This window comes from Homarus americanus, unplaced genomic scaffold, assembly GCF_018991925.1.
Source record: "Homarus americanus isolate GMGI-L3 unplaced genomic scaffold, GMGI_Hamer_2.0 scaffold34360, whole genome shotgun sequence".
NCBI lineage: Eukaryota > Metazoa > Arthropoda > Malacostraca > Decapoda > Nephropidae > Homarus > Homarus americanus.
In genome coordinates, this window is record NW_024739403.1 from 8,776,203 (window position 1) to 8,793,786 (window position 17,584).

The following is a 17,584-nucleotide window of genomic DNA, read 5'->3' on the forward strand; positions in this document are numbered from 1 at the left end:
AAGGAGAAGTACAAAACAAGGTGTATATATACAGAGGAGGGTGAGATCAGGTCCACAATGGTCAGGTATTAGGTAATGACCCTACTAATCTTTAAAAAGCACCGCAACGGTCGGTAGTCAGGTCAGAGGGTAAGGTGACCCAACCTTTTCACCTGGTTACAAATCTTCTTAATTACAAAATTGTCCAGCTTGTACATGCCATTACTCAAATTCATGTTGACTGCTTCGGTATGTTTAATGAGACTAGATTCTATAATGTTCCTACTGTCAATTGAATTACAAGGTAATATTGAGGAGGCATTATCCCAGTCAATGCAATGCTTATTATCCCTCAGATGAACAAACAGAGCATTGGAACTTCGTGTTTTCTTCTTTCCTTGTGGTTATCAGCATATATATATATATATATATATATATATATATATATATATATATATATATATATATATATATATATATATATATATATATATATATATATATATATATATATATATATATATATATATATATATTTTGTTACGAGTTGGGGATTTAGAATATAGTTATACGTCTACCCAGATCCCAACAGGTAACAAAAAAACAAAACAAAGACAATCGGACTATAAAAGGGTAGACAAAGGATGCGAGTTTTCGTTGTGTATAATAAAGTACCATAAATCCCTTAACAAAATATTCAGCTTATAAATTACCCTTAACCAAACTTAACCTAAACATTAACAGTATATACATATTAATAAAACATAAAACAATCGTGAAGCAAGGTGGAGGTGGGAGAGGCAATACAAGATTACAAATACTTAAGTGAGGAGCTGAGATGGCTGACGAGTAAGGCTGAGTATTGTAGAAGACGATAGGTAGTCACTGTGCCGTAGGTTTAGAGGATAGGTGATCCTGTGGTCACTTCCCAGAGTGTAGTGCTCTCTCCTCGAACTCGAGCTGACAAAGAAGACTTGGAGGAAGTGACGCAACAACCAGGATATGGAGAAGGGAAACCCCGGAGTGGTAACTAAGACGAGTCATACTCGTGTCTCGTCCCAAGATGGCGTTGCTCGTGGTGCTGGGTAGGTAGATCAGGACAATAGATGGCGTGGTTCGTAGTGCTGGGTAGGTAGATCATGACAATTGGTGGAGGGGTTCGTAACAATATATATATATATATATATATATATATATATATATATATATATATATATATATATATATATATATATATATATATATATAACAAAGAAGTATTTCTGTGTGTGTGTTTGTGTGTGTGTGTGTGTCCGCACGAGAATCTCGGAAACTACTTTACCGATCTGTAGTGATGATGGATGTTGTTTTTGTAGTGATGATGGGTGGTGTTATATGTAGTGATGATGGATGGTGTTATATGTAGTGATGATGGATGGTGTTATATGTAGTGGTGGTGGTGACGGTGGTAGTGACAGTGGTAGTGGTGGTGATGGTGATAGCGGCATGTTTGTGGTGATAGTGGTGGTGGTAGAGACTGGTTGATAGTAGTGGTAATGATGGTGGTGGTAATGATGATGGTGGTAGTAGTGGTGGTAGTGATGATGGTGGTAGTAGTGATGGTAGTGATGGTGGTGCTATATGTAGTGATGATGGATGGTGTTATATGTAGTGATGATGGATGGTGTTATATGTAGTGATGATGGATGTTGTTATATGTAGTGATGATGGGTGGTGTTATATGTAGTGATGATGGATGGTGTTATATGTAGTGATGATGGATGGCGTTATATGTAATGATGATGGATGATGTTATATGTAGTGATGATGGGTGGTGTTATATGTAGTGATGATTAGACAATAAAATAATAACAGTTTAATGCTAAAAACGTATACTTTGCTGTACCGTTGTAGTGAAAAACATGGTGGAACTTACATACACCGTTAATGAATTATTGATGGAAGAAGAAGTTTTGGGGACTGAACAGTGAGACAATGTGGAGCCTCCCGGAGGGTGGCGTCCTACCGTGGCCTAGCGGATGAGCCGCCCGGAGGGTATATATATATATAAATATATTTATTTATATATATATATATATATATATATATATATATATATATATATATATATATATATATATATATATATATACACCAGTATCGGTGTTCTGTATTATATTGTGTTTTTAATGTAGGCTAATATACAACATACATGGTAAAGAAATCTTAAAAATCATACAAAAAATTACATTTGCCTAAGGCTGAATATCTTCATTCCCTTAGCTGCAGTCTTCTTCCTCCACTGTGTGTGACTTGATGTGCCCATGCACATCAAGATTATGGTTGAAAATTGCTACAATGCCTTAAATGCAGGACAAAAAAAACAAATGCTACAGTTTAAAAAAAGCCATAAGAAAAAATGGTATACTTTCAACATTTCATTTATGGCTGTAATAGCACTAAATAAAAAAATTTAATAATGCGTGTGGCTGAAGAACAAGGAAAAGCAGTACATGGCACTACATGCTAGTCCAAAAGCTGCTAGCAGCTAAGTTGACAACACCGTACAGGCGTACACGTGACTTATCAGCTGACGAAAACTGAACGAGATCTCAACGGTTTCCACCTCCCCTCTCTCAGTCTCTCTCTCTCTCTCTCTCGTCATTACAGTTTCATGTTTTTTTTTTTCGTGGAGAAAATGATGGAAGCTGAAATTCCAGACTTTTGAAGAATTTTAAAAATTACTTCCGGATGAAGATTTCGAGACCTAAATGGAAGACATGTCCGGGAAAATATGGACGTATGGCAACCCTAGTCTAGTACGTTATATGTAGGGTATTAAGTATGGGATGGAATTCAGCATGTTATGCCAGGGCATAATTTTCTGTTGTAATTTTTTTGAACTAGGTGTATTGATTATTTTCTATTCCAAGCAGCAGTTATTTGGTAAGTTTTGGGAGATTTTCTTGTGTATATATTAATGTATTGCTTATTATATGAATTTTCTAGAATATGAGGCATCAGTTTTGTTATGATTTACTTATGTATTGTAAGCCTAGATCTTTCCAGAACTCTCCAAACTTATCTCGTTCCGACCTGCAACGCCTGGATGTCGCTAGAATGCTCTAGATGTCTGACGAGATTATATTAACACCCGCCAGCTGCCTAAGAGTCAATCGCCTTTTCTGCTTAGAGTGTGAAGTACAAGCCTAGCGACAGCTATAATTGTTGTTTAAGCATTGTGGAATTGTTGTGAGCGATATAAAGTGAAAACATTAAGTATAATATAATAAGAAACAACAAAGCCCAACCATTAAATTAAGCAACGGGGAACTAAGTAAACAATAACAGATCACTTTTACATTTATATTCAATTCAATTTCAATTGTTTATTCCTTGATAGAGGAAGCGGGATCCTAGTGTTACATTTATATTCATAATTTTTACTTCGTACGAGTAAACAAACGGCCTTGAGTTGCCAGCTTTCTCCAGCAGTGGTCGAAGAATCTTGAATGAGACTGTACACAGGTAGTGTGCTGACTGTATATATTCGAAGCGAGATGTCCAATGGTAAAGACATACCCTGTGAACAGTTGTGTGAAGACTTACTAATTAATTATTAAAGAAGACTACAGTTCACAAGGGTGTTTCTGTGACCTGGTGAAATATACCTGCCTGTTGTTTTGTCTGTACACTGATTCCGATCGTCGGGAAATTACCGGAGACTGGCAGGACAGCTAGGGGTAATTCGACGACACTTATGATATATTATCTACTGTTTCTGTATATACGACCTGGCCGTTGGTAACCAGCGGTGGAAGCTGGGTAAGCGGCGAAAAGGGGTTCTAAACAAGCATTTATTTGGTATTTATTTATTGATAAGTTAGTTAAGTGTTCCTATAAACATATGCTTTAGCTAGAAAAAATAGTTAGGATATGGATTTAGTACAAAGGTAGCTGAATATAATTTTTGTAGGCTATATGAGAAAAAATAATACCTGATCTCAGTGAGTTTAATTAATGAAACCTAGTTCCTTACGGTAATGGCGGAGGAGTAATAAAAACACTGACTTCGGACATATCACAATATATGCAGCTCCCTGCTGATGTTATGAAGCATTTTGTACAATGTCGGAACAAAATCGCAAAATTAGTAAATTGGTGAGATCTAAATAACATATCAAATAAAACCATATGAGTAAATGGCTACTGTTAAAATGTAATGAAAGTTATTTTATGCAACCCACTTTTATTTTCCTGATCACACTGAAAAAAACTGTACACATATATAAACAGACACCATGAAAATTTTTAGCATAACTTAAATAGTAATGACAATTACTGAGGTTAAAATTTAGTCTCAGTACAATATGTGAACTCAGCCAGAGAGGGGTGGACAAAAATGACGTCACGAGCTCTGAGAGGTTCCATTTTGTTTGATGCGTGAGCAGACCTTATACTGTATTCTATAGACTTTGGATGCAAAGTGGTATAGATGTTGCCGTTATCGAAGTCATTCCATTGATTTGACTTCGTGCTTGTGTAAACTACTAGAAAAGAAGGCCAGCGTAAAGGTGGTTTGGTTCCTGTCACATGGAGAGTTCATCCCGCAGTCCCAGTGTGGCTTCAGGAGAATGTGCTTCACAACTGATCCCTTGATTCGGCTAGAGTCATCTATATGTTGGGCCTTTGCTAGCAAGCGGTATCATTAACTGTCTTTTTCGATCTCAAGAGAGCACATGATGCAGCTTGGAGGCATGGGATCCTTAAAAGTATCCATGAGCGTGGGTAACAGAGATGATGACTAACTTAAAACAGTCGCTTCTTGCTGATCGTGAAGTGCCAGGCGGAGGGTGTCCCACAGGGTTAGTGTGCTTTGTGTTGCTTTGTTTGCCGTTGCCATCAGTGTCAATGTAAACGTTTCTCCTTCTGATGTTACGAGCTCCCTTTACGTGGGTAACCTATCGATATTTTTTCTGTATCAAGGATGTCGATGGCAAAGCGCCACCTTCAGTTATCACTGGATGGGGTATCCAAGTGGGCCAAAAGGCGTGGTTTCCTATTTTCTCCAACGAAAACCGTGGCCATCCAGATCCTGGCCTATTTCTATACAGACTCAGGATTCCGTTTGTGGAGAGGACGTGACTCATCTGGGTTGAACTTTGACAAGAAATTCACTTGAATTCCCCCACCATATGTCTCTCGTGGTTAAGATGTCCCCCAGGTGTTGGCTCACACTTCTTAGGGAGCACTTTGTGCTACTCTCTTCACCTTAGACAGGGTGTTGACTATGGATGCGAGGTTTACTCCTCGGCAACTTTGTGTCACGTAAAAACTTTAGATGCCTTCCACCATGTTGGTATTGATCTGGCCACTTGAGCTTTTAAGACTTTCCCATTCCCGAGCCTTTTGGTTGATGCTGGGGAGATCCCAATGGAACTGCGATGCCAGTCACTGATACCGCATCCAGACACACCTAGGTTCTCCAACGAGTGCGAATGTGCTAGAAGAAATTGCTTTCCTCTGTATGCCAACTGTCTACGTTGCCTAGGATTTTCGGATATTATGCTCATGTAACGTTCGGTACTCTCTATCTCCCACATAGGCAGTAGCACCTTAGGCTCTCCCCGATATACACTTCTGTCGACACTTCACCGAAACGACGGCTAACAGGAATAGAGCATCCTAGCAAGCGGACTCGCCTCTAATCTTTACCAATCGATCCAAGTCTGATGCTGGCGTTGAAGTTGGAGTAGTCTCTCCAGCTTTACAGTTACTTCAATTTTTACTGCTGAGTTTTCAGAGATTCCCCTAGCCTTGAAGGTGACTATTACTCTCAAGAACAGAAGTTTCACCATTTTTAGTGACTCAAGTACAGGAGGCTCTCACCAATAACGTTTAATAGGTGCCTGAAAAACACCGTTATTAGCAAAAACTTTATTTGTGTGACATTAAAATACATGTAAAAAGGGTTTATTGGTGCCTCTGCCACAAGAATTTCACCCATTTTTTCCCCTTGAAGCCCTCCTAACACTTTTTGTTAGCTGAAATAAAAAGAATTGCCATTCAATCATCAAAATAACAAGTTTGAGTAATATAACACTTAGCTTGGGGGAGTTTTTGAGGTGCTTGGTATGATGATTGTTCCGTATCTGAGGGCCGCTAACACTTGCACTGTCTTTCATTCTACAAGCTAACCATTTCACAAGAAAATGCTCTGTTATCACTAACAACCTGTTTCTATCGCCTTTATCATTCATAGCTCGCCTCGCATTTCCATCACTACCGAAATATTTTTAGCCAGCACAATACTCTTCTTGGTCTCCTCTAAGTTCCTCTTAATATTTCGCACTGTAGACTCAGGACAGTTCAATTTCCTCACTTTAAAAGTTCCCAGTCATTCAGGTGGCAAATCACTCCCTCCACCACCTCCCCTAGCCCCCACAGGCAAAAATGCGTTAGCCATTATTGATCACCAACCCGAACAACCACTGGTTATAGTGGCGAAAATCTCCCACGTGGGCGCAGCCCTGTATTCCACTGAGCTTGTGTGAGAGTGAGAGTGAGGCGGAGTGGACAACTACGTCATCAACACGGCGGCAAACAAATGCTATCATTGATGTGCTCGGACGCTTCTCGCGAAATTTCCGTTATTCAAGAGAATCCAGACGTTATTATCGAAAATGGGTATCTATTGTAACTTACCGTTATTGTCGAAAACGTTATTGTGGAAGTCGTTATTGGCGAGAGCCAACTGTAATGTGCTTCAAGTTCTGAAATCTTTAAACCCACTTCACCCTCTGGTCCTTGGGATACCGGGAATGCTTCTTCCTCAAAGGGCGACGTGGCCGCCAGGTCAGTTTCTGCTGGATACTATCACAGGTGAATGAAGCAGACAAAGCAGCCATGCAGGGCTGCTACATCCTGTTCAGCTCCCTTACGTGTTGTATTCATAATTTCACGTCATACTATTTCTAAATAAAAAAACCTTATTTCAAGTGAATATTTTATCACTTGTCTTTAGCTCTTATTACACTAGATGCACTGTATTCAGTTAACTAATCTGACCACTGACTATGAATTGCCTCTGACCCAGTATAAACTGACCTCTGATCCTGAATGACCTAACTTATGATCTTGTATGACCTGGCTTCTGACCCTAGACCTGAACTCTGACCCTGCATGAATTAGTTGCAGATCAAGTGAACGTCAATACTAATATGCCCTACCCTTACCTGACCTGAACTCACAATGTTTTAGGCCAGGGTCAATAGGATTAAGACCCGTGAGGGCATAATTTGACCTTACCTTACAGGACATTGTGTCATGCACCTCGCTGGCCCAGGGATGTAACGGTGGCTACGACTACCTCATCGCTGGCCGCTACGGCCAGGACCAGGGGGTGGTGGCCGAGGACTGTAACCCTTATACTGGCAATGTGAGTCTCTCTCTCTCTCTCTCTCTCTCTCTCTCTCTCTCTCTCTCTCTCATATGTTTATATTAGTTCATGTGGCCATCGAAATAAAGACAGGTCGATAAATGGTGTATTTGAATAAAACATAATAATAAATTCTTGTGGGAAATGATATTTTCTCTTTCTCACTCTCACTATCTAGGAGGACCCGTGCGCGACTAACACGTCGTGCGCCCGTATGTACGTCAGTGAGTACGTGCATGTCGGCGGGTACTATGGAGCGTGCAACGAGGCAACCATGTTGGAGGCCCTCGTCACTTCCGGTCCGGTTTCTGTGTCGTTCGAAGTGTATGACGACTTCCGCCACTACACCGGCGGCATCTACCATCACACGGGCCTTACTAGGGACTTTCACCCCTTCGAGGTAACACTGCCAAACAGACGTACAACAGCTGAGGCAAGGATTGCAGGTCAAATAAAGCCCTGGGCTGATGGGCCCCCAACCTATCTGTACAGTAAATTGATATTGCCTAACAATACCAAATTTATCCATTAAGTTGCATTACGATTAAGACAGCTTAGGTCAAGTTAGGTCAGGTTGGGTGAGGATGTATAGCGTTACGTTTACTATTCGATAGGTGACTGTAAAGTAGTATCTTCGGTAGTCTACTGTCGTGGATGCGAATAACATTGCCAGTGCAACGTAGTAGTTCATGGATAATGGTAGCCTTGATGCTCCTATAGTTGGTGTCAACGAGAATACTGCCATTTGTTCTCTTGTCTTTCCAGCGAGCGTAGATTGCGTTGGTAAAAGCTTTCAAGGGCCTTGAGGTGCCTCCTGTAGGTAACCCATGTCTCCTTGCCATACAGAAGGGTGGGGAAGATCACTAGTCGATATATGCGCAATTTTTTTTATAATTTCACCTTCCTGCAGCCGAAGACACAGGTACTGAGTCAGCCAAAAGCTTGAGATGCGTATCTGATCCGAAGTTGAATCTCTTCATTGATATCTGCGGTGGTGGACAGGCGGAAGGAAAAGTACTGAATGTGAGTAACGTTAGAGAGAGTAGTACCGTTAACCTGGGGAAGGCTGGAAGAGAATATGAGGATGCAATGGAGTACAAGGAGTTTTTTAATTTTATTGAAAAACCCTTTCATGTGTCAGTGTCCTCCGACCTCAGTTATCATAGACCTTTGCCCTGACCGTGCTGCAGTGGGATGTGAGATTGTTGAACTGCAAACAAATGACACTCTGAAAGCCCTGAAAGCTGAGCACAGAATAGATGTCTACCACTTCTGGCTCAGACAAAGACGATCCATCTTTGAAGCAGTGTGTGCAAAAAGTGAGGTCCTTTTTTGTCAGTACTTACACATGTGAACCAACATTTTCCACAATGAAAATTGTGAAGAGAAAACAGAGGAACAGATTGACCAATGCACATCTGGACTGCCTTACAAGGATTGCAGTGACAAACTACAAATATTGCACAAGGAGAGTCAAGCAGACAGAACTACTTAATTTAGTTGTATTTCGCCAATTTTGCGGTAGATGCGGCTCTCTCAATGAATGTGTTTTGCCGAAGTGGCTCCCTTGCAAAAATTAGTGAATAGCACTCCCTTAATTCGTTAGCTTCCCTCACTTACTCTTACCTTAACGCTTTAGCTTCCCTCATTTCCACTAAATTAATATGTTTTCCTCATATCTTCCTCCCTTAACACGCTATCTTCCCTTATCGTCTAACCTTAACACGTTAGCTTCTCCTACTTCTGCTTACCTTAACACGTTAGCTTCCCTCATTTCCTCTTACCTTAATACGTGAGCTTCTCTCACTTCCTCTTACCTTAACAAGTTAGTTTCCCTCACTTTCTCTTACCTTTACAGGTTTGTTATCCCTCTCCTCATCTTAGCTTCTCTCACTTCCTCTTAACTTAGCACGTTAGCTTTCCTCACTTCTCCTTAGCTTAACAGGTTAGCTATCCTTACTTTCTTTTAGCTTCTCTCACTTCCTCTTACCCTATTCTGTTAAGTTCTCTAAATTCCTCTTAACACGTTAACTTCCCTCACTTCCTCTTACCTTAACACGTTAACTTCCCTCACTTCCTCTTACCTTAACGCGTTAGCTTCCCTCACTTCCTCTTACCTTAACACGCACTGTAGCTTCCCTAACTTCCTCTTACCTGAACACATAGCTTCTCTCAGTTCCTCTTACCTTAATATGCTAGCTTCCCTCACTTCTTCTTAGTTTACCACAAGAGCTTCTTTCACTTCCTCTTAGCTTCTCTAACTTCCTCTTAGCTTAACACATTTGCTTCCCTCACTTCGTCTTTGTTTACCACAAGAGCTTCTTTCACTTCTTCTTAGCTTCCCTTACTTCCTATAACTTAACACGTTAGCTTCTTTCACGTCTTTTTACCATAACACATTAGCTTCCCTCACTTCCTCTTACCATAACATGCTAGCTTCCCTCACTTCTACTTACCATAACATGCTAGCTTCCCTCACTTCCTCTTACCTTAACACATAAGCTTCCCTCATTTCCTTTTACCTTAGCACGTTAGCTTCCCTCTTTATTTCATATTTTAATCAATGTCTAATCTAACCTAACCTAACCTAACTTAACCTCAGATGGATTTAATCAACAGTTTACCACAGATGGAATTTACTCAATAGTCCCGTCTCTCTCTCTCTCTCTCTCTCTCTCTCTCTCTCTCTCTCTCTCTCTCTCTCTCTCTCTCTCTCTCTCTCTGTATTAGCCCCTGTCTAAAAGACAGTAGTACTTATATAAATGTGGGTTATATACATTTGGTCTATATAACTACATCACCCACGGTAACTTTCCATGAGCAGTGAGCTGTCATGTATTGATCTTGTGATAGGATATTTCCACTCCATGGTCGCCTCTTGACGATACTGTCAGCAATTAAGTAACCAGCTTCTAGCCAGTCTCCACTCAACTCTCATACCCGATGGACGTATGGACACAAAGCTATTATTAATAAGCTCCATCCATCATTAACGCTCACAGCTCATAGTGTTAATTACGGTGATATCCTAGTTGACTGTGCATACTTCTTTATTCTTAAGTAAATGGAGAAAAGACCATTTAGGTTTGCAAACTTAACCCATAAACATTTTGTGAATGTTACTGTGAAGTTACCTCTCATCAGTGAGTCTTAGGTAACCGAAAGCAGATACATCTCTCTCTCTCTCTTTCTCTCTCTCTCTCTCTCTCTCTCTCTCTCCTACAGATGACAAACCATGTGGTGCTGGTGGTGGGCTACGGGATAGAGGAAGGTACGGGAGAGGCGTTCTGGATTGTGAAGAACTCGTGGGGCAAGACGTGGGGGGAAGATGGCTTCTTCAGGATCAGGCGAGGAAATGATGAGTGTGCCATTGAGTCCTTGGCAGTTAAGGTGACCATCATACCTTAAGGTACAATAGGAGTTGGGAAGGAAGGAAGGAGAGGAAGGAAAGGAAGGAATTGATGACGAGGAGAGTAAGGAGGAGGAGGAATCTATGTGTTGATATTCACGAAGAGGAGGAGGAGGAGGTGGAATACACGTGTCGAAGAGTAGTGAGGAAAAACAGACATGGAAGGGAAGGTGAAACCAAGAAATTCTTGCTGGAGAGAAAGATAACGGAAGAAGAGGCATGGAGGACAGAAAGATAACGGAGGAAGAGGCGAGGAGGGGAGAAAGATAACGGAGGAAAAGGCGAGGAGGAGAGAAAGATATCGGAAGAAGGGTTGTGGAGGAGAGAAAGATATCGAAGGAAGAGGCGTGGAGCAGAGGAAGATAACGGAGGAAGAGGCATGAGGGAGGTTTCTTTTTATTAACAAATTTATTGACAAAGCTTGGAGTACAGTTTGCCTATTCTAAGTAGTTCAGTCAGGCCTTGACACTGAGGGTGGTATCATTTCTCACTGCCACACAGGACAGAGGTTCATACACAAAGAAATACATCATATTCATTAGCAATATATATATATATATATATATATATATATATATATATATATATATATATATATATATATATATATATATATATATATATATAGGTCAGATTCATGTCAGTGATTTCGCTGTTCACTACCACACAAGGCAGTATTCATATACAGAAGAAGTCATATTCTAATTGAAGACTAATCAGTGTGGGCTAGCAAATTTTGGATAAATAGCAAGAATGTCCTCAAGCACCCCCGATTCACTGTAATAATAACAAAGTTCATGATACAATACGACTTATCTATGTACTTATAATACAACTTATAGTACTACTTATCTATGTACTTATAACACTACTTATAGTACTACTTATCTATGTACTTATAAAACTACTTATAGTACGACTTATCTATGTACTTATAACACTACATATGTACAGCCTGGATGAGATGTCGACTGTCCTTCTCTCTCCTTCGGTCGGCTTTGCTCTGCCTCAGGGGAACGAGAGCCTCTGCCCCTACTCCGACAACTGCTGCAGATATCGACTATGAGGCTACAGTCACTGAATGCCGCATGGATCTGCGGCTCAACTAATTTAACACAGATAGGATAGTTTCTTATGTATTAGGATATTTAATATTAAGGTAAATAAATGGTGGCGAAGGTGTGGCTATTGGGGGAGGCTGGAGGCCACGTTTAATTAAAAAAAAAAAAAAAAAAACTTATCTATGTACTTATAACACTACTTATAGTACTACTTATCTATGTACTTATAACGTTACTTATAGTATTACTTATCTATGTACTTATAACGCTACTTATAGTACTACTTATCTATGTACATATAACACTACTTATAGTACTACTTATCTATGTACTTGTAACACTAGTTATAGTACTACTAATCTATGTACTTATAACACTACTTATAGTACTACTTATCTATGTATTTATAATACTACTTATAGTACTACTTATCTATGTACTTATAACACAACTTATAGTACGTCTTATCTATGTACTTATAACACTACTTATAGTAATACTTATCTATGTACTTATAACACTACTTATCGTACTACTTATCTATGTGCTTATAACACTACTTATAGTACTACTTATCTATGTGCTTATAATACTACTTATAGTACGACTTATCTATGTACTTATAACACAGCTTATAGTACGACTTATCTATGTACTTATAACACTACTTATAGTACTACTTATCTATGAACTTATAACACCTCTTATAGTACTACTTATCTATGTACTTATAACGCTACTTATAGTACTACTTATCTATGTACTTATAACACTACTTATAGTACTACTTATCTATGAACTTATAACGCTACTTATAGCACTGCTTATCTATGCACTTATAACACTACTTATAGTACTACTTATCTATGTACTTATAACGCTACTTATAGTACTACTTTTCTATGTACTTATAACACTACTTATAGTTCTACTTATTTATGTACTTATAACACTACTTATAGTACTACTTATCTATGTGCTTATAACGCTACTTATAGTACTACTTATCTATGTACTTATAACACTACTTATAGTAATACTTATCTATGTACTTATAACGCTACTTATAGTACTACTTATCTATGTACTTATAACACAACTTATAGTACTACTTATCTATGTACCTACAACACTACTTATAGTACTACTTATCTATGTACTTATATCACTACTTATAGTACTACTTATCTATGAACTTATAACACCTCTTATAGTACTACTTATCTATGTACTTATAACACTACTTATAGTACTACTTAGCTATGGACTTATAACACTACTTATAGTACTACTTATCTATGTACTTATAACGCTACTTATAGTACTACTTATCTATGTACTTATAACGCTACTTATAGTACTACTTATCTATGTACTTAAAACGCTACTTATAGTACTACTTATCTATGTACTTATAACGCTACTTATAGTACTACTTATCTATGTACTTATAATTCTACTTATAGCACTACTTGTCTGTGTACTTATAATACTACTTATAGTACTACTTATCTGTGTACTTATAACGCTACTTATAGTACAACTTATCTATGTACTTATAACACTACTTATAGTACTACTTATCTATGTACTTATAGCACTACATATAGTACTACTTATCGATGTACTTATAACACTACTTATAGTATGACTTATCCATGTACTTATAGCACTACTTATAGTACTACTTATCTATGTACTTATAATACTACTTATAGTACTACTTATCTATGTACTTATAATACTACTTATAGTACGACTTATCTATGTACTTATAACACTACTTATAGTACAACTGATCTGTGTACTTATAACACTACTTGTAGTACTACTTATCAATGTACTTATAACGCTACTTATAGTACTACTTATCTATGTACTTATAACACTACTTATAGTACTTCTTATCTATGTACTTATAACACAACTTATAGTACGACTTATCTATGTACTTATAACACTACTTATAGTACTACTTATCTATGTACTTATAACACAACTTATAGTACTACTTATCTGTGTACTTATAGCACTACTTATAGTACTACTTATCTATGTACTTATAACACTACTTATAGTACTACTTAGCTATGTACTTATAACACTACTTATAGTACTACTTATCATGTACTTATAATGCTACTTATAGTACTACTTATCTATGTACTTATAACGCTACTTATAGTACTACTTATCTATGTACTTACAACGCTACTTATAGTACTACTTATCTATGTACTTATAATACTACTTATAGTACTACTTATCTATGTACTTATAACGCTACTTATAGTACTACTTATATATGTACTTATAATTCAACTTATAACACTACTTATCTATGTACTTATAATACAACTTATAGCACTACTTATCTATGTACTTATAATACAACTTATAGTACTACTTATCTATGTACTTATAATACTACTTACAGTACTACTTATCTATGTACTTATAACACACTTTTAGTTTTACTTATATATGTACTTATAACGCTACTTATAGTACTACTTATCTATGTACTTATAATACTACTTATAGTACTACTTATCTATGTACATATAATACTACTTATAGTACTACTTATGTATGTACTTATAACACTACTTATAGTACGACTTATCTATGTACTTATAACACTACTTATAGTACTACTTATATATGTACCTATAGCACTACTTATAGTACTACTTATCTATGTACTTATAACACTACTTATAATACTACTTAGCTATGTACTTATAACACTACTTTTAGTACTACTTATCTATGTACTTATAACACAACTTATAGTACGACTTATCTATGTACTTATAACACTACTTATAGTACTACTTAGCTATGTACTTATAACACTACATATAGTACTACTTATCTATATACTTATAACACTACTTATAGTACTACTTAGCTATGTACTTATAACACTACTTATAGTACTACTAATCTATGTACTTGTAACGCTACATATAGTACTACTTATCTATATACTTATAACACTACTTATAGTACTACTTAGCTATGTACTTATAACACTACTTATAGTACTACTTATCTATGTACTTATAACACTACTTAGCGTACTACTTATCTATGTACTTATAACACAACTTATAGTACGACTTATCTATGTACTTATAACACAACTTATAGTACGATTTATCTATGTACTTATAACACTGCTTATAGTACTACTTATCTATGTACTTATAACGCTACTTATTTACATCTTATCTATGTACTTATGACACTACTTGTAGTACTACTTAGCAATATACTTATATCGCTACTTATTTACACCTTATCAATGTACTTATAGCGCTACTTATAGTACTACTTATCTATGTACTTACATTACTATTTATAATGCTACTGTATTTATCTATGTATTTATATTACTACACATATACCTGTATGTATTTACAATAATGATTCAGCCAAGTAAGATGATATTGTTCAATGGTAAAATAAACTCCAGTAATGTTGTTGTAATTATTTATTAAGTTTTATGAAATAGTTACACGTGTATGAATTATTAGATTGTCTCGCCTTTGTCTCTCTTTCCCTATCTCTCTTTTCTTCTTGACATTTGACAGATAATTTATATTGCCCTATGATGACAAATACTTTACTTGAGAAATTATCAGTTCATTTCATTCTTTTCAGTTTTTCCATGAGCAGAAACGCCTGTACAGGCGTTTTTTTGTTTTTTCTTTTTCTCCTCTATTTTCTTTTATATATATATATATATATATATATATATATATATATATATATATATATATATATATATATATATATATATATATATATATATATATATATATATGATGCCACGGCTGTATATATTGTGGCTGAGAATATTGTGGCAGCTGTGGTTGTAGTTGAGTTGCCAATTCATTGATATAATTTTATTCATTATTTAAGCAAATATACGAACATTTGGAAACTTCTCATGATCTAAAATAATGATGAAAAGTTTATTATCAAATAAATACTACATTCGGTTTGTTTAATATTTATCCTGGCAGTGGTACAGCCGAAAGCAGATCCACCACTCACAAACATCATTACAAAAAGCCTTACTCTACCAAGTATTGCCACGTAAAATTTCGAGCACGAGATCTTGGGTGGGGTCAGTGCATCTTTGGTTGACTGTTCCTTTCTCTCCCTAAAGGCGAGATCAATTACACAAGCAATTGGGGGTCAGGGTTATCTTGGAATCTTCTAAGTATTCAAGTTTGTGACTTTTAAAAACAGGCAACTGCAGAGAGGTCCTCAAAAATGTTTAGATTTGTGCTTGAGAAGTTCTGAACGCTATCAAATAAAGAATTCCAACGTGTTGGACACTCGATGCTTAAACTACAACCAATCATTTACTGAATCACCTCTGCGGACTTAGGACAGCCAGCTTTGATCCAAAAGGCAAAATACTTCCCATTGCAACATAGGTTAAGGATGCAAGTTTTTAATTCTTTAAAGCAGGCTTTGCATCTGTTGTTGCTACCAAGTTTAGAATACAAGAGACACATCTAACATGGATTGAAGAGAACCATTTGATACTCATACTCTGTGGTCTCTTCAGAATGCTCATACTCATGTGGAGCAACAAACGTTATTCTAGATATAGTGAGAACCAGTAATTAAATTTGTGGCGCCTGACACATAACAAGGAACTGGACAGGTCTCGTTCCGGTTCTATCCCTACTCGTGTTTCTGGGACATGTCCACAGCCTCACACAGTAGCGTTGCGATCGTGTTCTTAAGCTAAGGCATAGGGCCCAGTATTCCCCCCAAGAAAAAACTAAAGTGTGGTATCAACGAGCCTTAAAAGATCCAGAAATGAAGGAACGTGTTACGCAATGTATTTTGGAAATATATTTATAAATACTAAATAACTTTTAATGAATTTAAATACCTATAAAATATGTATTTTTTTTAAAAATAAATACTGTAATTAAATGAAATTTATATTTATATACTCATTTAAACAATGTCAAATTCTTTACATTACTGCCACCTCTGCCAGAGAATTTAGAGTACTTTTGCAAGCACATTGACGTCAACCAGCTGCAACATGTAGTCTCCAGGAGTGACCCTCTGGATGCTGACATATTGGCAGGACACTCCGACCTTCACGATGCAGATGAGACGCCCCTCGGTCTTTTTGTAGGGCCCTGTGTAGGTGGCGAACAGATCGTAGGAGGAGAAGTCGCCGCTCGTTTGAAGGTTATTGCCCATTCGAACCTGGAACGAAAACAGTATACAGTACTGGGTAAACTGATGATAGTGTCTGGTAACAACAGGAAGAAGAGAATGACAAGAGAAAAAACGAGACAAGCAAGCAAGAGAGGAAGAGGAAGTAAATGAAAAATAAAGAAAAGGAAACAAAAGAAAGCAAAAGATGATAATGATGTCAAGCAAGACCTCTAACACCTAGATAATACAACTACTACTATGATTGATCAAAGTTTCATATAATATTTATATTTAATGATATGACTGATAAAGGTTATATCACGTCCTACAATATGGTAGAACTGATAAAGGTTATCTCAGAGAAATGTGCTATTATAAAGACAAATTCAGGTGACCTACAATCATCAGAAGATGACGTTATACTAGAGCGGATAATAGAAAAATCGTGCAAATGGTGATACAAGCATGAAATTTGGCATGATCATACCCTAGGGGCTACTTGTCAAATCTGCCTAA

At 37.1% G+C, this 17,584-nt stretch overlaps 1 protein-coding gene across 1 annotated transcript in view; it reads left to right on the top strand.

The window, feature by feature from the left end:
- Positions 1-11,278, top strand: part of LOC121874598 (dipeptidyl peptidase 1-like) — a 110,612-nt gene extending 99,334 nt beyond the window's left edge. Inside the window, exons 7-9 of the mRNA XM_042378820.1 lie at positions 7,274-7,396; positions 7,575-7,796; positions 10,622-11,278. Of these exons, the coding sequence (XP_042234754.1) occupies positions 7,274-7,396; positions 7,575-7,796; positions 10,622-10,804 (528 nt within the window). The 3' untranslated portion in view covers positions 10,805-11,278. The remainder of the gene's footprint in view (positions 1-7,273; positions 7,397-7,574; positions 7,797-10,621) is intronic.
- The last annotated feature ends 6,306 nt before the right edge of the window (positions 11,279-17,584 follow it).